The sequence below is a fragment of the Hypanus sabinus genome, chromosome 25 (assembly GCF_030144855.1).
Source record: "Hypanus sabinus isolate sHypSab1 chromosome 25, sHypSab1.hap1, whole genome shotgun sequence".
NCBI classification, from domain to species: Eukaryota; Metazoa; Chordata; class Chondrichthyes; order Myliobatiformes; family Dasyatidae; genus Hypanus; species Hypanus sabinus.
In genome coordinates, this window is record NC_082730.1 from 48,974,575 (window position 1) to 49,001,380 (window position 26,806).

At 39.9% G+C, this 26,806-nt stretch overlaps 1 protein-coding gene across 11 annotated transcripts in view; it reads left to right on the top strand.

Annotated features, from left to right (window-relative positions):
- The window catches only part of LOC132381224 (ankyrin repeat and SAM domain-containing protein 1A-like), a 496,261-nt gene that overhangs the window by 137,439 nt on the left and 332,016 nt on the right, over positions 1-26,806 (top strand). For all 11 annotated transcript variants that reach the window (XM_059950560.1, XM_059950567.1, XM_059950559.1 and 8 more), the window contains 2 exons: positions 11,121-11,417; positions 18,556-18,631. In XM_059950560.1, coding sequence (XP_059806543.1) covers positions 11,121-11,417; positions 18,556-18,631 — 373 coding nt within the window. The remainder of the gene's footprint in view (positions 1-11,120; positions 11,418-18,555; positions 18,632-26,806) is intronic.

The window sequence follows — 26,806 nt, forward strand, 5'->3', positions numbered from 1 at the left end:
ATATTTACTCTAATTCATATTTTTATTTTCATAACTTACGCAAGTGATACTAGACCTGATTCTGGTATGAAAGTGAACAATTTGCATGCTTTTGAGGAGAGAACGTGGGAGTAGCATTGTTGCTACTTGACTCTGTTATGGACTTTAAGAGCCAAGTGGCTGTATTTGAATATGGGGTGGCTTTTTGGGTTGAGTAGTGTCAGATGAAAGTTCTTAGTTGTTCATTCATTGGCTGCAATGAATAGGACTCTGTAATGTCATTGGAATCTATTTACAATGGCAGTATAGTAATATTAACCAAGGGTATTGATACATTTAATCAGAATGCTGTGTTCAAACTAAATTAAGAAAAGATTCAAGCAGATGTCTGTTTAACAATATTTGAGAGTTAGGGGGCGAAAGTTGAAGGGTAACACGAGGGGGAATTTCTTTACTCAGAGAGTGGTAGCTGTGTGGAATGAGCTTCCAGTAGAAGTGGTAGAGGCAGGTTCGGTATTGTCATTTAAAGTAAAATTGGATAGGTATATGGACAGGAAAGGAATGGAGGGTTATGGGCTGAGTGTGGGCTAGTGGGACTAAGTGAGTGTAAGTGTTGGCATGGACTAGAAGGGCCGAGATGGCCTGTTTCCATGCTGTAATTGTTATATGGTTATATTAAGCTTCATGAAGTGCATTAAGTTTTATGTATGACTAACTTAAGATATTGTGTCGTAATGTAAGCCTCCAAAGTTTAACCTTTAATTTTGTTATTGGGTCCTTTCAGCATTATTTACATTGAAGTGCTTAAAGGGAAGTTTTTCCAAGTGACTGTAATGGTGGCATAGTGGTCAAGTTACTGGACAAATGACCCTGTGGCCTTGACTAACAATGAGGCAATGAGAGTTAAATCCTACCATTCTTATTTTTATAATGATAACCACGAAGTTCTTGCATTGTCATAAAACCTTGTTTCCTTGTGTCAGTCAGGAAAGGAAAAGTCATCTTTATCTGTGACTCCAGACTCACGGCTGTCTTAGAAGTTGTCCTCTGAAATGACCCAGAAACCAATTGTGGGCAGACAGTAAAGAGTAATCTTGTTGGTAATGCCACAGTAAGATGTAATACATTAAAACAAGGAAATTTGTGAAAGGCAGATTTAAACTTTTATTTGAAAATTGAGAACTGAATCTTCATAAATTGGAGCTTTGGCACTACTATATTTTATATCTGGGGATACTGTGGCTGCACATCTTTGCTGTTTTACATCTCAAGAGGATATCTTTGTGGTAATGTCACTTGCACATGGGAAGTTTGGGAGAAAACTGGGATGAAATGAGCCTTAACCATCCTTTGTATTTTAGAAAAAAAACAATAAAAATATTTTCCTTATTTACAGGATAGGTTTTCATTGCTGAGATTCACAAATGCACTTACCAGTCACTGCAGTAGCCTGTATTAAAATGCCAAAGAATTTTCTCTGTTATTATTAGCACTATAATTTTATTGAGTTTGGAAATATAGTGGATTCTGGTTAACTGGGACACATCAGAACTACAACATTTGATCCAATTAGACGCCTGCCCCAATTAGCCAGTTTCATAGAAATTGTTTAAAAAAACAATCTACCATTTAATTGAGTAATAAAATATGTATTTAAATGAAATAAAGAACATATTAAAAAACTAACAGCACCTCTACAGTACTACAAAATTGTATTATTTCCTAATGGTTATCAACAGAGGAATTCATCTGCAGTTATCTGTAGTGTTCCTTTGACTGTAAAAATGAACAAAATCAGTGCAGACACCTAGAGCAGATAATGAAATGCCTTCATACAATGCTTTAGACGACTGAATATTCATTGTAACATTCAAAATGATTGTTAATAACTTCAAATTCTTCATAATTCCCAATTTGTTGGAGCAGTGAAATTTTCACTCCTGGCCATTTCTGGTATCTCTAAGCTTTAATACTTGAAACCACAGTGAGCAAAACAGTTCTAAATCGTCTCACTGCTCGTACCTCATCAACTATCAGTGAAAAAAATCATTGCTTTTTAAACATAAACATGCATAACTGATGCTATTTAAAAACATTGCTGTGAGCACGCTGTAGTGCATGGAACTATACTAGTTAGAAACTGCTGGGCAATAGTCTCCAGTTCCGATCAGGCAGCATAGTGTCCCAAATAAATGAACGTAATCCTGGCTGTTTTCATTTTTTCATTTTTCAATCTTTTTTATTGATTTCCAAATAAAGAATATACAAATCGGAAGAGGAGTTTAACAAGTAGATAATGTAAAAGACATATAAACAGCAATAGTAAAAACAAAAAGTATATAATATCAAAATCAAATAAGTAAAATATTATGCTGTTATATATAGTGGTAAAATAAACTACAACTCCTCATAACAATCATAAAAAATTGGAAATTTTATTGATAAGAAAAAACCCCACTAACTAATCTAAAACAAAAAACAAAAAAAAAGAAAGAGAAAAAAAAAGGAAAGAAAAAGAAAGATTGGGTAGTCCAATTGAGGATAACATTAGAAAAAAGAGAGAGAGAGAAAAAAACACATCCTTCCAGTCATCTCCGAACCTTGATGGAAAAGGATTTTCCCCAAAGAGAATAAAGAAAAATAAATAAATTAAAATAAATTAAATAGTGAAAATATTGAATAAAGGGTCACCAGACTTGTTCAAAATTAAAGGATGTATCAAATGTCCGTCTTCTAATTTTCTCCAAGCTTAGACATGACATACTGGAGGAGAGCCAATAGAAAACAGTAGGTGGGTTAGATTCTTTCCAATGTAGCAAAATAGCTCTCCTAGCCAGTAAAGTTGAAAAGGCTATCACATGTTGGGCGGAAGCAGACACTTTGCTTGCTTCCTCTGGAATAATCCCAAAAATTGCTGTAAGTGGATTAGGTTGAACATCCATATCTATATCTTTAGATAATATTCCAAACACATCCCTCCAAAAATTATTTAAACTTACACATGACCAAAACATATGAGTTAGAGTAGCCATTTCTGCGTTACATCTGTCACAAATAGGGCTTATATTAGGAGAAATATGCGCCAATTTATCTTTGGACATATGGGCCCTATGTACTATTTTAAACTGAATTAAGATATGGTGTGCGCAGATAGATGAATTATTGACTAAATAATAAATTTTACTCCCATTTTACTCCATCTGAAAGTGAATGTTGAAGTTCTACTTCCTAGGTACATTGAACCCTATCATTAGGTGACATGCGAGCATTCATTAACTGTTTATAAATTATAGCTATTAATCGTTTTTGAAAAGGTTTAAACTGAAAAATAACATAAGCCAAATTCGAAGAGCAGGCCAAGGGGTAATTCAGTAAAAAAAAAATCCGGTAAAAAATTCCTAACCTGTAAATACCTGAAAAAATGTGTACTAGAGATATTTATCCATTAACTGTGAAAAAGACATTAAACAGTCTTGTAAAAATAAATCTAAAAAAGTTTTTATTCCCTTAATTTTCCATGTTAAAAAAGCCTTATCCAAAGTTGATGGTTTAAAAAAGAAATTAGAATAAATATTACTCGAAAGTAAAAAATAATTTAATTCAAAAAATCTACGAAATTGAAACCAAATTTTTAAAGTATGTTTAACAATAGGGTTAAGAGCTTGTCTACCTATTCTGGAGAGCGAAAATGGAAGAGGAGCTCCTAATTAAAGAAGCTAACAAAAACCCCATTACTGAATTTTCCTCCAACTGTAGCCATGAAGGGCAATCTTGGTCATCTATATCATAAATCCAAAAAGTAATATAACGAATATTAATTGCCCAATAATAAAATCTAAAGTTTGGTAAAGCCAATCCTCCATCTTTTTTTGATTTTTGCAATAAAAGTTTATTCACTCTCGAGCTTTCATTACTCCAAACATAAGATAAAATCAAAGAATCTATTTTATCAAAAAATGTTTTTGTAACAAAAGAGGGAACTGCTTGAAATATATATAAAAATTTCAGTAGAATAACCATTTTTATAGCATTTATTCGACCTATCAATAACATCGACATAGGTGACACAGAAAGCGCCTGTTGAATATATACAACTAAAGGGAAGAAATTATACCTATATAAGTCTTTAAAATTTTTTGTAATTTTGATACCAAGGTAAGTAAAATGGTTTTTGGCAATATTAAAAGGTATTTGATCATAATAATCAGAATAATTATTAATAGGAAATAATTCACTTTTATGTAAATTAAGTTTATATCCAGAAAAAATACCAAATTCCATAAATATAACATAGAAGGAATAGATTTCTTAGGATTTGAGATGTAAGCTAATAAATCATCCGCATATAACGAAACCTTATGTAATTTATCCCCTCTCCTAATACCCTGCACAGAATTAGAATCCCTAAGAGCAATAGCAAGTGGTTCTAAAGCCAAATTAAATAATAAAGGACTAAGGGGACAATCCTGATGGGTACCTCTATATAATCGAAAGTAAGGAGACTTTTGATTATTAGTTAAAACCGCAGCTACGGGGCATGATAAATCAATTTAATCCAGGAAATAAATCCTGGACCAAAATTGAACCTCTTCAAAACCTGAAATAGATAAGGCCACTCCACCCTATCAAAGGCTTTCTCTGCATCCAAAGATACAATACATTCCGATTCTTTGGCTGAGGGGGAATAAATGATATTTAATAATCTTTGAATATTAAAATGTGAGTACCTATTTTTAATAACTCCTGTTTGATCATTTGAGATAACATTAAGCAAGATAGTCTCAAGCCTATTTGCTAGAATCTTAAACAGAATTTTTAAAATCTACATTCAGTAAAGAAATAGGTCAATAGGATACACATTCCAGTGGGTCTTTTCCTTTTTTTGGAATCAATGAAATTAGTGCTTCATAAAAAGTTTTAGGAAGGTTCCCAGAGGATGTAGAGTTGTTAAACGTTTGATGAAGATGTGGTATAAGCATTTCATAAAAGGTCTTGTAAAATTTTACCGTATACCGTATATCAGGTCCCGGAGCTTTACCTAGTTGCATAGAGGATATAGCCTTGGATATCTCCTCTTGTTTAATAGGTGCATCTAATATATTGGCATCTTGAATCGAAATTTGGGGTATGTTTAACCTTTGCAAAAATTTATTCATAGTCATAGTACTATCATAGAATTCAGATTTATAAAGATTAGAATAAAAGTCCATAAATATCTTATTAATTTCATAAGGATCTAAAGTTTCTGTTCTATCTGGTTGGCAAATTTTTATAATCTGCCTTATGACCATCCCAGCCTTTAAATGACCGGCTAAAAGTTTAGCAGGTTTTTCCCCATGTCTATAAAATACACTTTTAGATTTAACAATTTGCTGTTCAATGGGAAAGGTCAGAAGTAAATCATACTGTGATTGAAGTTTGACCCTTTCTTTATATAGGTCTTCAGTAGGTTTAACCGAATACGCTTTATCTATCTGTTTAATTTTATTAATAAGCACTGACCATTCCGCTTTAGTTTTCTTTCTCAAGGCTTCTGAATATGAGATTATCTGCCCCCTAAGAAAAGATTTCAAGGTGTCCCATATAACCAGATTTGACATTCCTTCAGTTGTATTAAATTCAAAAAATGTAGAAATTTGCTCCTTAATAAAATTAACAAAAGCTGGATCCTGTAACAATACAGGGTTCAATCTCCACTGTGAGATTTTCAAAAATCTATCGGAAAGCTTAAGGGTTAACTTTAAAGGCATGTGATCTGAAAGTGCAATGATGTCATACGCACATTCAACAACGGAGTTTAACAGACGTGTATCTAAAAAAAGTAGTCAATTTGAGAATATTTATGATGGACGTGTGAGAAAAAAGAAAAATTTTTATCATTGGGGTGTTTATATCTCCAAATATCGACAAGGCCATATTCTAATAAAAAAGAGTTAATACAAGCTGCCGCTTTATTTGGAAGCAATGGATTGGTTGATGACCTGTGAATTGCGGGACTTAAACAACAATTAAGGTCACCACCCATGATTAGCTTATATTCATTGAGATTCGGTAACTCTGAAAAAAGTTTCTTAAAAAAATCAGAATTATCTACATTAGGTGCGTATAAACACACCAGAGCTACCTTTTGCTTGCATAATAAACCGGTAACAATTAAATATCTTCCAATCGAATCAGTAGTAGTGTTAAGGTGTACAAAAGGGATTTTGGGACTAAGAAATATAGAAACGCCTCTTTTTTTACTATCCAACAGCGAGTGAAATAAAGGCCCTTTCCAGAAGCAGAAAAACCTGTCCTCATCCTGTTTTCGTATATGATTTTCTTGCGCAAAAATAATATCAGCATTAAGTGTTTTTAATTTCTTTAAAATCTTTTTACACTTAATGGGATGATTAACACTGTTCCAATTCCAAGATATTATATTGATTTTATTAACATCCATGTTTAAAATTGAGTTTAATATTATATAAAAGAAATGTTACACAAGTACAGATTAAACCAAAAGGCGCGGGTACAATTAGGAGTGACACATTTACGAAAGAGAAATCCATCAAAAGAACTGCCCAATCAAGAAAAGAACCTACTCTAATAGACCCCTCCTCCCTCCCCCCACCCAATAGATAGAAATGAAGGAACCGATAGGCTGGTCCCGTGCTAACTAATTACCTTTGACCCTGTTCTCCATCTTACAGCTCCATAAAATAAAAAAAAGCAAAAATCCCACGGAAAATAGCCATAATAAAAGGCACAAACAGAATTCAACTACTATAATGTTATGTCTAACATTAATAAAAACATGATCAACAACTGCCATCTTAGAATCAGCTAAAGTAGCTTAAACATATACTCAAAAGAAGGAATAAATCCAGGCAAATAATGTTATAAACAATATTCTTTCTCTGGAAAAAGAAAAGACCTAAAACTAGAAGTATTGAAGTAAATAAAAGAAATAAAAAGATTAATACACAACAGGTCCTACACGGACCACTAAAGTACAATACTATAAAGGTTACCTACAAGACAGTTATATACGTATTAATTATTAATAAGATAAAAAAATTAAATCGACCACATCCCATACCAGAGAATGAAAAGGTATAACATGTACTTAACTCAAAAGCTCCATAGACAACTCATACAGCAGATACTTCAAAATTGCCTATTGAGTAATCGGAGTAACTTTAATATTTTATTCAGTAGGCTTAACTTTAAGGTTTTTGATATACTCCCATCCCACCTGAGGAGAGTAGATTCTCAATGAGATTTTTCAGGAAAAATTATCAGCTTTGCTGGAAACCGAAAGGAGGGATTTAAATCTAATTTATACATTTCACTCATAACTTCTCGATATTTCTTCCTTATATAACCATATAACAATCACAGCACGGAAACAGGCCATTTCGGCCCTCCTAGTCCGTGCCGAACTCTTAATCTCACCTAGTCCCACCTACCCGCACTCAGCCCATAACCCTCCACTCCTTTCCTGTCCATATACCTATCCAATTTTACCTTAAATGACACAACTGAACTGGCCTCTACTACTTCTACAGGAAGCTCATTCCACACAGCTATCACTCTCTGAGTAAAGAAATACCCCCTCGTGTTTCCCTTAAACTTCTGCCCCCTAACTCTCAAATCATGTCCTTTCATTTGAATCTCCCCTACTCTCAATGGAAACAGCCTATTCACGTCAACTCTGTCTATCCCTCTCAAAATTTTAAATACCTCAATCAAATCCCCCCTCAACCTTCTACGCTCCAATGAATAGAGACCTAACTTGTTCAACCTTTCTCTGTAACTTAAGTGCTGAAACCCAGGTAACATCCTAGTAAATCGTCTCTGCACTCTCTCTAATTTATTGATATCTTTCCTGTAATTCGGTGACCAGAACTGTACACAATATTCCAAATTTGGCCTTACCAATGCCTTGTACAATTTTAACATTACATCCCAACTTCTGTACTCAATGCTCTGATTTATAAAGGCCAGCGTTCCAAAAGCCTTCTTCACCACCCTATCTACATGAGACTCCACCTTCAGGGAACTATGCACTGTTATTCCTAGATCTCTCTGTTCCACTGCATTCCTCAATGCCCTACCATTTACCCTGTATGTTCTATTTGGATTATTCCTGCCAAAATGTAGAACCTCACACTTCTCAGCATTAAACTCCATCTGCCAACGTTCAGCCCATTCTTCTAACCGGCATAAATCTCCCTGCAAGCTTTGAAAACTCACCTCATTATCCACAACACCTCCTACCTTAGTATCATCGGCATACTTACTAATCCAATTTACCACCCCATCATCCAGATCATTTATGTATATTACAAACAACATTGGGCCCAAAACAGATCCCTGAGGCACCATCCCGATAAACAATTATCCACCACTACTCTCCGGCATCTCCCATCTAGCCACTGTTGAATCCATTTTATTACTCCAGCATTAATACCTAACGACTGAACCTTCTTAACTAACCTTCCATGTGGAACTTTGTCAAAGGCTTTGCTGAAGTCCATATAGACTACATTCACTGCCTTACCCTTGTCAACATTCCTTTCGGCAAAGATCTTCGGTGGATAATCTTTGACTATACGAATTTGTGTTGAATTGAAGAATAATTTCCGTTTCTTTCTGGCTTCTTGAATAATAGCTTCTTTAGTCGTATAATAATGCAAAGAAAGTACAACTGCTCGATGACGTAATTCGGCTGAACGCTGAGAAAGTGGAATTCTGTGAGCTCTTGTCAATTAAGGGCCTAGTTTCGAGGGTTTCATTGAAAAGTGAGTACAGCATGTCTGAAAAGAATTTTAACAGATCGCCAGCTTCAGTATTTTCAGGCAGTCCCAGAATACGCAGATTCCTCCGACACCCTCTACTATCTAAATCAACCATTCTTTTCTTCGTTTTAGCTATTTCAGAGGTAATTTCATTGATTTTCTTTTCCATTGAAGATATCTTCATTCCTTGATCTTTAATAGTTTGCTTGAATAGATCATGCTCACTCTCGATTCGGGTTGTAGTCTGCTGAAGTGTTTGAAGTTGAGAGTCCAAGTCTTTTAGAGAGTCTTGAATCGTAGAAATAGCTTTTCCGAGCTTCCCGTTTGAACCGGCCAGCTTATCAATTTTAATATCAGGCAATCTGAATTCCGACTTCATGTCTTGTATTGAAGAAAATATTCCTGCTAGTGTAACAGGTTCTTCCGTTTTCTTGGTTTGTTCCATTTGCTCCATTTCAGGGTAAGTCTTGCCGCTTCTCAGTTCAATACCAGAATGACTTTTTTCGGTCATTGTAATTAAGTCGTAAATCCATCAGTAGAAGTAGTAAGTCATCAAAACTAAAAGGGATCTGTTCGTGGGATATAAAATATATTAAAAGAGAGAGAGAGCTGCTAGGAATGTGACCTACTGCACGTGCTGCAAGGTGGAGAATCCTGGCTGTTTTCTTGACTAATTCTTGTTCTTTAAGAGTTGTCCCAAAGAAACAGCTGCCCCAATTAACTGATGTCCTAATTAATTGGAATCAACTGTAGTGTAATGATGAAATTGTTACTTCTTTAATTTTGGTATATGAATATCACCTACTGAAGAGGAAGTTCTTTCAGAAGCTGGACAAAAATTTCAGATTGAACAGAAGAGTTAACAGTGAAGTTGTAGGCTTCATTGAAATCTTTCTTTTGAAGATTGAGAGGAGATTTGATGAAGGTAGACAATATTGAGGGTATAGATAGGGTAAATGCAAACAGGCTTTTTCCACTGAGGTTTGTTGTGATTGCAGTCAGAAGTCATAGGTTAAGGGTGAAAGGTGAAAAGTTCACGGGAAACAAGAGGAATCTTCTTCACTCAGAGGGTTGTGAGCGTTTGAAATGAGCTCCCAGCATAAGAGCATATGAGCTGGATTTCAGTGATTAACAGAAGGTTGGATAGGTAGATGGATGTAGGGGTCCTGGTACAGGTCGATGGGAGTAGGCAGTTTAAAATGGTTTTGGCATGGGCTAGATAGGCCAAGAGGCCTGTTTCTGTGCTGTACTTTTCTATGACTCTGTCTAATTGTTGTAGCATTGTAAATCTGCTTTGCTTGATTTTGTAAATTGTTGATATTATGCAAAGATTTTTCCTGTAACTATATATATGTATGTTATTAGTGTGTATATGTATGTATATATGAATATGTGTGTAAGTATATATACATATATATATTTTATGTATGTGTATATAAATGTGATTATTTGTGTTTGCATTTTCCTTTCTGTATGACTGGTTTGTAAATAACTTGCAGTGCTCATTTACAATATAAATGAAGTTTAAAATACATTGCCATTTTATCTTGATTTGAGAATGTTTAACTGAAGTGCTAATAATATTTTCTGTAATGTTGTTAGCAATATTCTATGAAATAAGCTCTTTTATTTTAAAACATCGACAAATGTTATATCAAATGCTAAAAATATGTTAAATTGGTACTGGGCTTGCGATCCCCAAGGAAAAAATCTGCTTGTTATATTTACCAATGAGCCACGTGGTCTCCGGCATAATTTTGAATCCTTCTGTTTCAAAGTTGTCAACTTTGACATAACAATCTTTTTGAATATTGGCCTCTTCTGTTTCTCTAGTTTCATTGGTTCAAAGGTTGGAGCTTGTGTCTTACTGGCTTGGCCTTTGGGTTTCCCCTTACAGCTTGAGCAAAGATTGTCAGTCAAAATGCTTTTTTAATATCATATTTTGCTTGCATTCACTGGGGTAATTATAACCAGAGAAAGTTTATCCTCGTTTTTTCATATCACAGATTCTTCAATTAATTATTAAAACTTTCTGGATGAAAAACAATCAGTTTTGAAGGAATTGAATGCCAGATTCTCAGGTTGTATATAATTTGCATACACTTGAGTTGGATTTTGGCAACAGAATCATCTTACCCATTACCATCTGATTACTAATTTTTTTTTTCTGGAATAACTGGCAACTTTTATGCATTAGGCTATGAATCATACTGTATTAATTGTTATAAAGTGCATTTATAGTGACAGGATAAATGTGATTTGGTAGTGCATGGCTATGGGGAAGTGCTATTCATTTGCTTCTAATTAATATATATGCTTTAATCATATGTGTTCATTTTGTTATCCCTTTCGTGACAGAATAATGACAATGAGACAGCTTTGCACTGTGCAGCACAGTATGGTCACTCAGATGTTGTAAAAGTTCTTCTTGAGGAACTCACAGATCCCACGATGAGAAACAACAAGTTTGAAACTCCGCTGGACCTGGCTGCATTGTATGGGAGGTTGGAGGTAGTGAAAATGTTGCTAATTGCACACCCAAATCTACTGAGCTGTAACACCAAGAAGCACACACCACTTCACCTGGCAGCAAGAAATGGGCAAAGAGCAGTTGTGCAAGTCCTTCTCGAAGCAGGAATGGACATTAACTATCAGGTAATAGCTGGGTATATCAAAGACACACAACAATTTTTCTACTGCACCCATCAGTGTGGCTGATGTTTAATTTCCTGTAGCAGCTTAAATCTCACTCCAAGAGCTCATTATCTTGAGTTGATGATTGCTCAGCTGTTCAGATTTATACCGCCTCATTACTGGGCCTGGTAAAAAGACATAATTCTGATTATTTTATTTTGTTTATCAATTGAGCTAGCTAGATTTTCCCACGCCTTTTCACTTGGATAGCTGTAGGTCAGTTAGTGATGTGGGATATTGAACCAATATTCTCTCGCAGAGTGAACTTCACTCTGCATGGCTCCGCTGTTTGGCTGCTGTGATATTCTTTGCGATCAATTATTTGTTTGATTGCTTGTATGTTATATACATGTATATTATATTGCATATTGTATACTTGCATATTCTATATCAGTTGATGTGGTAATGTATATAGCTTAGTCCAAGGGAGGAATCATGATATGGGATAAAGCTTTTGTTAATGTAGTGAAGCTGATTTCTGTCACTGAGCAGGAAAGCCACGGAAAAAGATGGAACAGAAGACTGAAATGCTCCTTCCACATTTTTGAAGGGAAAATGCTCAGAGTACTGTTGATATTTTGAAAATTGGATGCCAGTTGAAGGAGGAAGTTGGAAGGAATACAAGTAATTCAGAAAAACAAAAGTGGCAAGCAATTAAAATAATTTGAAATGAAATGCTGTGATAGAAGCTAATAAAATGAAAAGGTCGATTAAACACAAAATATCTTGCGTATGGCAGAGGAAGCAGTCAACACTAAATTTCTACTAAAATATAATAGCTATAAAATTAAACATCACAGAGCCAATACTTACAAATTAGTATTCATGACCTATACCTGGCCATCGTTTAATAGTTTGTGAGCAGCTAGTGTTAGTGTCAGTATGTAGATTAGGTATTTGTTGATGTGTGATGCTGATTTAAGACCAACACTCCAGTTAGAACTCAATAGTCCACCTTAAAAACTACCTTAACCTCATGCAGCAGGAAGGTCTCTCTCCTAGCCTCTGCCAGCCAACATTTTCGTGGGATGTTTAACTATTTACCGATTTCTGATTGTTGCAATCGTTGTACTACAGTTTAGTAGTTCTTTCAAAACTGCTAAATTTGGAGTTAATGGTGTAGTGGTGCTGAATAATTTGGTTTGACTTCAGATGCCCAAGTTGGTTGAAAAGTTTTGTGTATGATGTACTTGGCAAGATGAAGAAGCCAGTTTGTTCCAACATTGGCTTACTAGAAGCCAGCGAGTGGCTATAGGCCTGTGACGAGTGGTGTGCTACAGGGACTGGTGTTGGGTCCATTGTTGCTTAATGATTTAGATAATAATATAGTAAACTGGATCAATAAATTTTCAGAGGAACACCAAGATTGGGATAATGGGGAATGCTATCAAAGCTTGCAGCATGATCTCAACCTGCTGGGAGGATGGGCTGAAAAATGGCAGATGGAATTTATTGCGGACAAGTGTGAGATGTTGCACTTTAGGAAAATAAGACAGGGTAAGACTGACACAATGAATGGTCGGTCTCTGAGATGTGCCATAGAACAAAGGGACTGAGGAATACAGATCCATAATTTCCTGAAAGTGGCATCACAGGTAGAGTGGCAAAGAGTGCCTAAAAAAACCCCATAGAAAACCTACAGCACAAGATAGACCCTTTGGCCCACAATGCTGTGCCGAACATGTACTTATTTTAGAAATTACCTAGGGTTACCCATAGCCCTCTATTTTTCTAAGCTCCATGTACCTATCCAGGAGACTCTTAAATGACCCTATCGTATCTGCCTCCACCACCGTCGCCGGCAGCCCATTCCATGTACTCACCACTCTCTGCGTGAACAAAAACTTGCCCCTGACATCTCCTCTGTACCTACTTGCAAGCTGCTTAAAACTGTGTCCTCTCATGTTAGCCATTTTAGCCTTGGGGAAAAAGCCTCTGACTATCCACACGATCAGTGCATCTCATCAACTTGTACACCTCTATCAGGTCACCTCTCATCCACCGTCACTCCAAGGAAAAAAGGCCAAGTTCACTCAACCTATTCTCATAGAGCATGATTCCCCCATCCAGGCAACTAAATCTCTGCACCCTTTCCATGGTTTTCACATCCTTCCTATAGTGAGGTGACCAGAACTGAGCACAGTACTCCAAGTGGGGTCTGACCAGGGTCCTAAAAAGGTGTAGCATTACCTCTCGGCTCTTAAACTCAATCCCATGGTGATGAAGGCCAATGCACCGTATGCTTCTTATCCACACAGACAACCTGCACAGCTGCTTTGTGTGTCCTATAGATTCGGATCCAAAGATCCTTCTGATCCTCCACGCTGCCAAGAGTCTTACCATTAATACTATATTCTGCCATCATACTTGACCTACCAAAATGAACCACCTCATACTTACCTGGGTTGAACTCCATCTGCCACTTCTCAGCCCAGTTTTGCATCCTTTGATGTCCTGCTGTAACCTTTGACAGCCCTCCACACTATCCTCAACACACCCAACCTTTGTGTCATCAGCAAGTTTACTAACCCATCCCTCCACTTCCTCATTCAGGTTGTTTATAAAAATCAATAAGAGAAGGGCTCCCAGAACAGATCCATGAGGCACACCACTGGTCACCAACCTCCATGCAGAATAATATGCATTTACAACCACCCTTTGCCTTCTGTGGACAAGCCAATTCTGGATCCACAAAGCAAAGTCCCCTTGGATCCCATACCTCCTTACTTTCTCAATAAACCCTGCAGGGGCTATATATCAAATGTCTTACTGCATGGGATACCTTATTAAATGCCTAGCTTTTGGCATATTGGCCTTCATAAATCAGGGTATTTATTACAGGAGTTGAAATTTTATGTTGAGTTCTATAAGATGGTGAGGGTGAGTTTAGAGTATAGTGTGTAATTTTGATCACCTTCCTACATCAAAGAAACCAGCCTGAATGAGTGTGGAGAAAATTGACAAGGATGTTGCTGAGACATGATGACCTGAGTCATAGGGAAAGTTTAAATAGAACAGTACAGCTTAATTCAGGCAATAATTACTTTATACTTCATTCCCTGGAGCACAGGAGAATAGGCACACCTATTGGCCTAAATGGCCCTCTGTTGATCAGGGTTGACAATGGATATTGCATCCTAGCTGTCTGTGTGCTATGCAAGTCAGTATGAAAGCCCAAGGCAGTACGATATGGAGAGCAAGCTGTTGCCCATGCAGCAGGCTTCCCTTCTCCACACAGCTGATGAATCCAAAGGAACGGCAGAGATTGTTGCAGTTTGCCAGAAGTGGCATTGCAGTAGTTGCCAGTCAGCATTGAACTCAACATTGGACTGTCTTAGGGACCCCAGCTCTGGATTTTTCCTCGGAGTTTACCCCTGAAGCCTTCCCTGTGAGTGGGCATAGCCTCAAGGCTGATGAGATTTGAGATCAAAGTTTCCCTTCTCCTTGGTAAGCTGCCAGCCACGGCTGATGAGCTTCATCTGCCTGGATCGACAGGTTTTATGGCCCTAGTAACCTGTTTCCCGTTTCTACTGTCAGTAAAAATGGTTCTGCTGGGCTTAGAAGCTAAACCACCAGAAAGGCCAGAAGCTAGACTTGGTTGTCAGAGGTGCAAGCCATTGGGAACATTTACTTGGTAGTGGGAGCTTATTCCCACTACCTTCCTCTGCTACGACAAGAGACAGTTATTGGAAGTATTTAGAGTTATGAGGGATATAGATGGGGTGAATGCATGCAGAGTTGGGTGAGATTAGAAGTAGATGTCATGGGTTTTGGATGAGAGGTGAAATATTGGAAAGGAATCTGAGGGGAAACTTCTTCACTGGGGTGTTGAGGGTGGAATGAGCTGCCAGTGGAAATGGTGGATGTGGATTCAATTGAAACATTCAAAGGAAGATTAGATGGGTACCTGGATGATAAGGGTTTGGAGGGACATGGGCCGACTGCAAGTAGTTGGAACAAGACAAGATCAGGTTGTCATGGACTAGCTGGGTCAAAGGGACAATTTCTGTGCTGTAGTATTCTGACTACTGATGGTTTAAGGGTGTGTGTAGCCTTAAACCATGAGGAGATTTTGAGTATTTGTTAAATGCTGCACTACATTATTGAGGTTAAGTGTACATTTTGATTGGCCTAATCTCAAGTAATAACGAGACAGCCTACAGAGAAGAAGTCATCACCCTGACACAGTGGTGTCAAGAAAACAACCTCTCCCCTCAATGTCGCAAAAACAAAGGAGCTGGTTATGGATTGTAGGAGGAATGAAGACAGGCCAGCCCCTATTGACATCAGTGAATCCGGGGTTGGGAGGGTGAACAGCTTAAGTTATTCGGCATAAGCATCACTGAGGATCTCACGTGCTGTGTTCCTACTGGTTCTGTAGTGATAAAGGCACAACAGCACCTTTTTCACCTCAGACGGTTGAAAAAGTGTGATGTGGCCCCCAGATCCCAAGAACTTTCTACAGGGGTACAATTGAGAGCATCCTGACTGGCTGCATCACTGCCTGCTAGGGGAGCTGTACTTCCCTAAGTCGCAGGACTCTGCGGAAAGTGATGTGGACTCTGTAGATGTGAATTTCCCACTATTCAGAATGTTTACAAAGACAGGTGTGTAAAAATGGCCCGAAGGATTATTGGAGATCTGAGTCACCCCAACCAGAGACTGTTCCAGCTGCTACCATCTGGGAAATGGTCGCAGCATGAAAGCCAGGACCAACAGGCTCTGGGACAGCTTCTTCCACCAGGCCATCAGACTGCTTAATACATGCTGACGCAACTGTATTTCTATGTTATATTGACTATCCTGTTGTACGTACAATTTATTATAAGTTACTATCAATTGCACATTACCCGTTTAGACAGAGACGTAACAAAGATTTTTACTCCTCATGTATATGAAGGATGTAAGTAATTTGATTGAATGATTCTAACCTTGACAACACAGTTGAAATCATTGGTTTTTATACACTGCAGCACCTGTGTTTAATATTTACCAAATCTAGGGATATGCGAGCTACAATGTAAGAAATTCAATGATTGTGAAAACTTCAGGCTCCCTGAGCACAAACTTTCCACCATCCTAATTAGAACATCTGTATCATGTTGGAAAAGCATGTTTTATCTATCTATCTATCTATCTATCATTAAGCAAGTCCCTCCCATGTTTCAAATTAGAACCCACTCCAAGCACAGTATAGCTCTCCTTTTAACGAAGCATAGACCATATTTCAATAGTCATATGGGCCTTAGGTGGCACTAGCCACTCACTATTGAGGCAGTAAGCCAATGAATTAACAATTGTTGCAAAACTGAGAAGATGGTTGACTAATACCAAAATGGATATTATCAGGAAACCGGAAAAGGCAGGTGTTTGCTAAGCTAGAAGAACAAAAAAATATAAGATTTGATGAATAGGTGACAGGAGAAAAGAAATATCCAGTAAAGACCGTGAGGTCCACGCATCTCCTGAAGCCTTCTCTACCATTTGCAAACATCTGATTGTATTCTCAATTCTACTTTTTCACCTTCCTTTGGTGGGCAACAGAGAAAAAGTGGGAGTACCATCAACTGGAAGTTGTGAAAGGGAGAAAAAAATGAGAAATCAGTGTAGTGTCACTTGCTCCTTGAAGCCATGGTTAAGTAAGGGACCTTGCAGTGTGGGAAGTTAAAATGTATTATAGAGAACAAAATTATTCTGTTGAATAATTACAGGGATTCATTGTAATAGTAAATAAAACTTGTGAGCTATCAAGAGAGTGACTAAATTTTAACAATGAATAATCTTGATCTTTTTAGAACTTCAAATCATTGGTAAAGTCTAAATATTAATACAGAATTGATTATATCATTAAACAATATATTTGTATCATTCTATTAAATATGGTAGTTCAATACAGTATATTATAAATTATCTATAACTTCTGTTAAATAAGTATCCGTAATAGTTACCTGCAAACACTCTTGAGGTTCAATTCTATCTTATTTTGTTGATGAAACAATGAGATGGCTCTGAGACAAAATCAGAATCAGAACTAGAATCAGGTTTATTATCACCAGCATGTGACGTGAAATTTGTTAACTTAGCAGCAGCAGTTCAATGCAATACATCATCTAGCAGAGAGAGAAAAAGAATAGTAAATAAAACATAATGAATAAACAAGTAAGTCATTTACATATATTGAATAGATTATTAAAAATGTGCAAAAACAAATACTGTGTATAGAGGGGAAGAAGCTGTTCCTGAATCGCTGAGTGTGCGCCCTCAGGCTTCTGTATCTCCTACCTGATGGTAACAGTGAGAAAAGTGCATGCCCTGGGTGCTGAAGGTCTTTAATAATGGACGTTGCCTTTCTGAGACACCGCTTCCTAAAGATATCCTGGGTACTTCGTAGGCTAGTGCCCAAGATGGAGCTGACTAGATTTACAACCTTCTGCAGCTTTTTTCGGTCCCGTGCAGTAGCCCCTCCATACCAGACAGTAATGCGGCCTGTCAGAATGCTCTCCTCGGTACAACTATAGAAGTTTTTGAGCGTATTTGTTGACAAACCAAATCTATTCAAACTCATAATAAAGTATATCCACTGTCTTGCCTTCTTTATGACTACATCAATTTGTTGGGACCAGCTTAGATCCTCAGAGATCTAGACACCCAGGAACTTGAAGCTGCTCACTCTCTCTACTTCTGATCCAGAGTGACTGATTTTTGGATTGATTCTCATGACTAACCCAATCTCAATTGAGTCACCTGTGGAATTTTAATTTGCTTTTCACAGGGCCCAAGGAGCAAGTTAAATCTAATAATAGCTTTGAAAAATCTTCTGATAGGTATTAGTTTCGACTTGGGTAAGAAAGGAGTTGTGTTGTTCCCAGCTGCTGCAGTTGACTTATAACATGTAATGAATAGCTATATAAACAAGATAAGGATGCCTCTTGAACTGTTTAATGAGTTAGACGAAGAGAGGAATAGTAGAAAAATAAAAATAATGAGATTGTTTATAATTCTTGTGTGCAAAGTTCAGTAACTTGCTTCAAAGGTCAGGAAAAAAAATTGTTTAAATGGAAAACAAAATTATTCCTTTTTCCACTTTCTCAATCTTCAGACAGAGAAGGGTAGTGCACTTCATGAAGCTGCGTTATTTGGAAAGACAGATGTGGTCCAGATACTTTTAGCTTCTGGTAAGTCCCTGTTTTTGAATCCCAGAGTATCAAATAATTTTTTAATGAACAGCTGTTGTTTTTAATGCACCTCAATAATATTAAGTCCTATAAATGATGTGGGAGTTAATTCTCAATTTGTTTATTAGCTATTTTGGTTTTACATACCTATTGATATACAGATGGTCACACAATAGTTTTGTATTAAAGGCCTTAAACCTTTTGATTTTCTTCTTTACGAAAACCAGCTCTGCCATTTGTGGCATTGAGCCACTTACCAATGAAATTTACTTTCTCCTTTCCATTATTTTTCATCACAATAATTAATAGTTGGTAGTCCACTCATCTCCTGAAGCCTTCTCCACCATTTACAAATATCTGATTGTATTCTGAATTCTACTTTCTCACCTTCCTTTGGAAATCTTTCACCCTTTGCTTATCATGTATCTATCTGCCTCTGCCTTAAAGATATTCCAATTCTGTATCCAAAATCTTTTTGAAGAAGAAAATTCCTTTGATAATAAATGGAACCATTTGAAATTGTCTCAGAGAATGTGTACAGTATACGACCTGAAATACTTAGTCTTTGTAGACATCCATGAAAACAGAACCACCCCAAAAGGACAAATGACAGAAAAATGCCAGAACCCCGAAGTTCTCTCTCACCCCTCCTCTGTACAAGCAGCAGCAAGCTTAATCTTCCCCCAATCGTTTCAGCAAAAAAGCATCAATTCCCACCACCCTCCAAGCAATAGCAAAACACACAAACAGAGATCATGACCTGTAGTCAACAAAACCTATTATTTACCTGACAGTTTGTCATGCCACAGGTCCCCTCTCCCCTCTGATTTTTGCTCACTCTGGTCTCTTCAAGTTAGAGGGACCATTGGGTATCAGACCACAAGAGAATTGCCGGGGTCTTCCATCCCCCTGTTTGTGACATTTACCAGAAGCATTGCAAACTTAGGGCTCAAAACATTGTTGAGGATTGCACCGCCCATCCCAGAATCTACTTGACCCATGACCATCAGAAAGGAGCTGAAATAGGACTGTCAGACTGGGTAACAGCATTTTCCCTTAGGCTGTGAGACTAATAAATATCCTATCACCACCGAGGTTTCATCAGTAGGTCAGCATGCTGTTTACTGTTTGCCTGTGTTGCATGCATTGTGAATTTTTTTAATTAACTTATGATAATACTTTGGTTTATGTGCCATGTGTTAGATGTTTTGTGGGTGCTCCAAGACCTGGAGGAACATTGTTTTGTTTTATTGTATATATGTACAGTTTAATAATAGAGTTGAACTTGAACAGTGTGGATGCAATGTAGCCTCCACCCAGATGGGAGTGGGACAAACTGTCCATGAGCCGGAAGGGTGGGATCTTAATAGCTCTCCTCCGGCTCCTTTCTCTCTCTCTCTACCTACACACACACACACACCCCCCCCCCCCCCCCCCCCAAAGGGGTTGTCAAAACTGCCCAACACATCACTGGAACCAGCTTACTCATCAACAAGGACACACTATTTGTATTGTCAATACTGTATTTGCCACAGTGCAATTTCCATACCATGCAGTGATACAACTTGTTAGGATGCTCTCTTCTGCGCATTTGTAGAATGGCATGTGCATAGTGCAGCTCTCCTCAGACTTTTTAAAGTAGCTTTCCTGATTGTGTATAATATGTTCCGGGACCATGTGAGGTTGTATGAGCTGTGCGTGCCCAGGAGTTTTGAAACTGCTTGCAGTTTCCATTGCTGTGAGTGAGTGAGTTCTCCTAAAGTCGATAACCATCTCATTTGTCTTGTTGACATTAAGGAAGAGATTATTTGCCTGTCAACAAGCCTTGAGTCCTTCCATTTTCTCTCTGTAAGTTGCCTCATCGTTGTTGGTGATGAGCCTACCACTGTTGTGTCATTGGCGAATTTGACAATGTGATTACTCGGGTGCTTGGCCATACAGTCATATGTGAGCAGTGTATCGGAATGGGCTCAGCGCACAGCTCTGGGGGGGCACCCAGGTTGAAGATTGATGATGAGGGAGGAGTGGTTGTGTATCCTGATTATTTGTTAGGATGTCCAACACCCAGTTGGTGCTCTATTTTCAGTGTATCAGTATCCTCCCTTAACAAAAATAACAACTTTGTACATAGTACTTCAGATGAAGTCTCATAAGTGCTTTATAAAGTTGAAGCAAACCTTCCTACTTTGGCATTCAATTGCCCCTGCCAACAGATGACATCCAATTGGGTGTACTACATTTGGTGTTCATGAAGTGATGCTTTGTATAGTGGAGAAACTAAATGCAGATTGGTTGATTCCTTTCTGCAGTATGTGGTTGTTTTTGTTCAGCTTGAAACAGATACCTGCTCCCCCCCCCACCACTGTCTCCCTCCCAGAGAGTCCCCTCCTTCAGTCCATGCAACACTCAGTTGAGAAGATAATGCATGGCTGGTAATTATTTGTCCCCAGCAAGCCTTTGCCATCTATCTCATAGGAAAGAAACCAAAGCCATTTTTATCAGACTAACCCTAATTTTAATGAGAACCAGAACTTCTTGTTGAGATCTTCGATACCCGGCTACTCTTCTATATGTGTTAAGTCAATTGCTAGTCTTTTCAGAGTTAGTCTACAGATCCAGCACTGAATTTTTCACAACAAGTGTCCTGGCCTATTCAAATTATATACAGTGGATTCTAGTTATTTTGGACGCATCAGGACCAGTACATTTTGGCCCAATTAAGTGGCTGTCCCAATTATCTGAAGTTTTTTGGAAATGTTGGTAAGACCTCAGACAAAGTCAGGAATCAAAAAGTTGAGCATGGTGTCCTGAGCTGCCCATATTTCAATGCAAGAAGTATCGTAGGAAAGGTGGATGAGCTCGGGGCATGGATTAACTCCTGGAGTTGTGATATTGTAGCCATTAGAGAGACTTGGTTGCAGGAGGGGCAGGACTGGCAGTTCAATATTCTGGGGTTCTGTTGTTTTAGAGGTGAAAAGCAGAAGAGATTAAAGGAAGAATGGTGGCGTTACCAGTCAGGGAAAATGTCAGGGCAGTGCTCTGCAAAGACTGACTGGAGAACTCGTGTAGTGAGGCATTCTGATGGGTAGAACTAAGAAGAAAGGTATGACCACTTTAATAGGGCTATATTACAGACTAGCCAACAGTCTGCGGGATTTAGAGGAAGAAATTAGTAGATAGATATAGTAGGTGATTTTAACTGTCCACATATTGACTGGGAAACCCATACCATAAAAGGGCTAGATGGGACGGAGGCAACACGAGTGAGTCTGCAGATGCTGGAAATAAATAAAAACACAAAATGCTGGCAGAACTCAGCAGGCCAGACAGCATCTGTGGGAGGAGGTAGTGACGACGTTTCGGGCCGAAGCCTGCGTACACCACACCGTCCCTCATTTACACTCTGGGTCCAGCCCTTGGGAGGCAACCCCTTCTTCGAATACCGCTCGAAACACTGGATGCACCGAGAGGGTCTCCAGAAAGTGTTCCCCCCCCCCCCCCCCCCCACCTTTCTTCTTACAAGCTCCCAGGAGCCGTCACACAACGGGGGAGTTAGTCCCCACCAGGAGGGCAGCACCACCGGGTCAGGACACACCAACACCAATATCTCAATGGCTTCAGACACTCCCACATCGCTGTCTGAGAACTCTAATCTCACTGATAGGTACCCATGCGGGCGTCAAATGGGGTTACGGGCAAATGCTTTAGATATTGATTGTAGAACGACTGGTACAATAAGGTCACCTGCGATCCCGTATCAAGAATGGCTTTTGCGTAAACTCCCTCTATCCGTAGAGGCACACTGGAACGGGGTCCTACCAGCCCATCTGGAATAAAGGCGTGGGCTCCCTGTGGTCCCGTTGCTGATCTCTGGGAACGTGCTCCAGTCCGTTCCCTCACTGAGCCTCTCCGGTTTCCTGACACCTCTCCCTTCTTAGTTGCAGGGGGGCTTGCCCTCTGCAGGACTCCTTGTCTCTCACAATCCCACCAAAAGTGTCCCTCCCCTCCGCAGCTATAACACACCCTCGGCCGCCCACAGTCCTGCCTGAAATGCCCATCTTTCCCACAGTTAAAGCACACGCTGCCGGCCATCCCTCCTCTCCCAGGACGGCCCCCGCTCCCAACCCACTGCACGGGCCGCCCCCAGGAGTGGGTTCCTTCCCTGTCCTTCCCCTCCAGAGGGGGGGTCCCTACTCTCCTGGGGGTTTTCACTCCTCCACCCAGCCACCACTCCCTGTATCGCTGAGGATCGCTCCCGGTGGCCTGAGCCCCTTTTCCACCCCAACACTCTCTCTCTTCCTCCCGCACCTTTCTAATCAGTTGCCCGAATGATGGAGGGGGGCCCTTTCTATAAGCCTGCCGGATAGTCCATGCCACCTTGTTCTCCTCCAGAGAGCCACTGAATATCTGACTCAACCTCACGCTAGCCACGTCAGTCGCCTTCACTACCTCCCCGGCGCCGCAACCCCGTAAGCATCCCCTCCATCCGAGCTTTTCCCCTCTCCGTTGTTCCAGGCGTTGTTCTGCTAAAAGCAGCCAGGGTTCCCCTGACAACCCAAACGCTCCCTCCAAAACTTCTATGCATTCCTCCACTGAAGCCCCAGGCTTTTCAGCTTTCAACTCCCGGACTGTTTTGGCTGCCGAACCCCTCAAACTTCCCACCAATCGCTGCCTCTTCTCCTCCTCTGAGCCTGGCCACTCCTCTAACATCAAAGACGTATGCTCGATCCAGGTCTCATAGTCCACCTCCCCGTCCGGAGTGGGCTTGACTCCTGAGAACACTCCCAGCTTCAGCCGGGGCGTCTCGGCCGCTCCCACCAGGGAGTTAAGTGCGGCTGCCAGCTCCGAGGCCTCCACCGTCCCGGGGGGGGGGGGGGGGGCCTGGTCACGCCTCCCTCCTCCCACCTCCCTTTACTAGTGATGGGCGCCTCTCTGGGGGTCACTTCTAGTTCTAGCTCATCCTCAGAGAGGGTGGAGCCCCCACGGCCCTGCCTCCCCCGGAACACTGACCGTCGCTGGCAGTTCCAACGTCAAGACATCAGCACTCGTACGAACCAACACCCAACTAGACTGTACCTCTTTACCACACCATCTAGCTACCAATTCTACCTGCCCCATACCTTTTAACAAACTTGACCCCTGCACTAATGCATCCCCAAAACTCGAAAATCCACTCTGCTCACTACACAGGCATACTGCACCGGTACATCTTCCAACTCGCACCAGCTAACAATCTTATCTCTGTCCATCTCCGCACTGCTGCCTGCGCGATTCCACAGCCCTTGACAATCCAATCCCGGGACGAGCACCCCACAAATGTAACACCTACCCAACAGGCTGGTATATGTCTAGGGGAAAAGGAGATCCAGCCACTCACCAACCCCACCTCCCGTGCACGCAGGTGCTGTGGGAATCAAGTTTATGCCGCGTGCACACACACCATATCAAACTCACACCAGATACCTTTATGGAATACACTTTAAAGATTTTACTAAAACTAAAAGAGTACTATGCAATACAATATATATGAAGGAAAAGAAAATAAAGTAAAAGGCGCCAACTTATCAAAGTTTAGTCAGTTTAGTGCACATCTTTGGAGCTCAAATATCGAACCATTGGACCCCTCGTCACTTTCCTCCGACCTCCACGTCCTTGCACTTGGGACCACTCGGGTGGTCGACCGAGCAGTGCAGCGCACGTCCACCTTCCTCGGCGTCTTCTTCCCAACTCCCTTGAAAAGACCACAAAACCCCCACTCCCAGACCCACAAGACAAAATAACATTCCCCATTGGTCAACAAATGAATACAATCCCGATATCAGCAAGTCTAAAGCTAAACAACTGCGAGAGAAAGCACTTATCATACAAAGCATTCCTACTCTTAACAAAACGAAGAAGCCATTTTGATTAACATACACAGTACACTGTACAATAGTTACATTCTCAAAAAATTCCAGCATAGTCAAGCATGATTTCTCCTTCGTAAATCCATGCTGACTCAAACCGATCCTGTTACTGCTATCCAAATGTGCTGCTCTTTCATCTTTTATAATTGACTCCAGCATCTTCCCCACTACTGATGTCAGGCTAAGTGGTCTATAATTCCCTGTTTTCTCTCTCCTTCCTTTCTTAAAAAGTGGGATAACATTAGCTATTCCCCAATCCTCAGGAACTGATCCTGAATCTATAGAACATTGGAAAATGATAACCAGTTCACCAATGATTTCTCGAGCCACCTCCTTAAGTACCCTGGGATGCAGACCATCAGGCCCTGCGGATTTATCAGCCTTCAGTCCCATCAGTCTGCTCAACACCATTTTCTGCCAAATGTGAATTTCCTTCAGTTCCTCCATTACCCTAGGTCCTCTGGCCACTATTACATCTGGGAGATTGTCTGTGTCTTCCTTAGTGAAGACAGATCCAAAGTACCTGTTCAACCTGTGTGCCATTTCCTTGTTCCCCATAATCACCCGTTTCTGCCTTCAAGGGCCCAACTTTGGTCTTAACTAATTTTTTCCTCTTCACATACCTAAAGAAGCTTTTACTATCCTCCTTTATATTCTTAGCTAGCTTACCTTCGTACCTCATCTTTTCTCCCCATATTGTCTTTTTAGTTATCTTCTGTTGCTCTTTAAAAGCTTCCCAATCCTCTGGCTTCACTTGTCAGCCACGGTCACCCCCTACTCCCCTTAGAATCTTTCTTTCTCTTTGGAATGAACTGATCCTGCACCTTATGTATTATTCCCAGAAATACCTGCCATTGTTGTTTCACTGTCACCCTGCTAGGGTATCCTTCCAGTCAGCTTTGGGTAATTCCTCCCTCAGGGCTCCATAGTCCCCTTTGTTCAACTGTAATACTGACATCTCCAATTTTCCCTTCTCCCTCTCAAATTGTAGATTAAAACTTAGCATATTATGGTCACTACCTCCTAATGGCTCCTTTACCTCGAGTTTCCTTATCAAAGCCGGTTCATTACAGAACACTAGATCCAGAATTGCCTTCTCCCTGGTAGGCTCCAGTACAAGCTACTCTAAGGATCCATCTCGAAGGCACTCCACAAACTCCCTTTCTTGGGGTCCAGTACCAACCTGATTTTTCCAGTCTACCTGCATGTTAAAATCCCCCATTACAACCGTAGCATTACTTTTGCGACATGCTAATTTTAGCTCTTGATTCAACTTGCGCCCTATGTCCAGGCTACTATTTGGGGGCCTGTAGATAACTCCCATTAGGGTCTTTTTGCCTTTAGAATTTCTCAGTTCTAATTGCCTGATTCTGTGTCACCCCTCGCAAGGGACTGAATTTCATTCATAGAACATAGAACAGTAGAGTACATTACAGGCCCTTCGGCCCACAATGTTGTGCCAACCCTCAAACCCTGCCTCCCATATAACACCCCCGACCTTAAATTCCTCGATATACCTGTCTAGTAGTCTCTTAAATGTCACCAGTGTATCTGCCTCCACCACTGACTCAGGCAGATCATTCCACATACCAACCACTCTGAGTAAAAAAAACCTTTCTCTAATATACCCCTTGAACTTCCCTCCCCTTACCTTAAAGCCATGTCCTCTTGTACTGAGCAGTGGTGTGCTGGGGAAGAGTCCCAATCCACTCCTAAATCCTTTCACATCTCCTCAAAGTTAGCCTTTCTCCAATCAAAAATCTCAACCCAGGGTCCAGATCTGTCCTTCTCCATAATTATATTGAAACTACTGATACGTCATTATATTGAATCTATTCCTCTTAATATCTTGTATACCTCTATTATGTCTTCTCTCATCCTCCTCCTCTCCAGAGAGTAAATCCCTAGCTCCCTTAATCTCTGATCATAATGCATACTCTCTAAGCCAGGCAGCATCCTGGTAAATCTCCTCTGTACCCTTTCCAATGCTTCCACATCCTTCCTACAGTGAGGTGACCAGAACTGGACACAGTACTCCAAGTTTGGCCTAACCAGAGCTTTATAGTGCTGCATCAATCATTAAACTCTATCCCTCGACTTATGAAAGCTAACACCCCATAAGCTTTCTTAACTACCCTATCTACCTGTGAGGCAACTTTCAGGGATCTGTGGACATGTACCCCCAGATCCCTCTGCTCCTCCACACTACCGAGTATCCTGCCATTTACTGTATACTCTGCCTTGGAGTTTGTCCTTCCAAAATGTACCA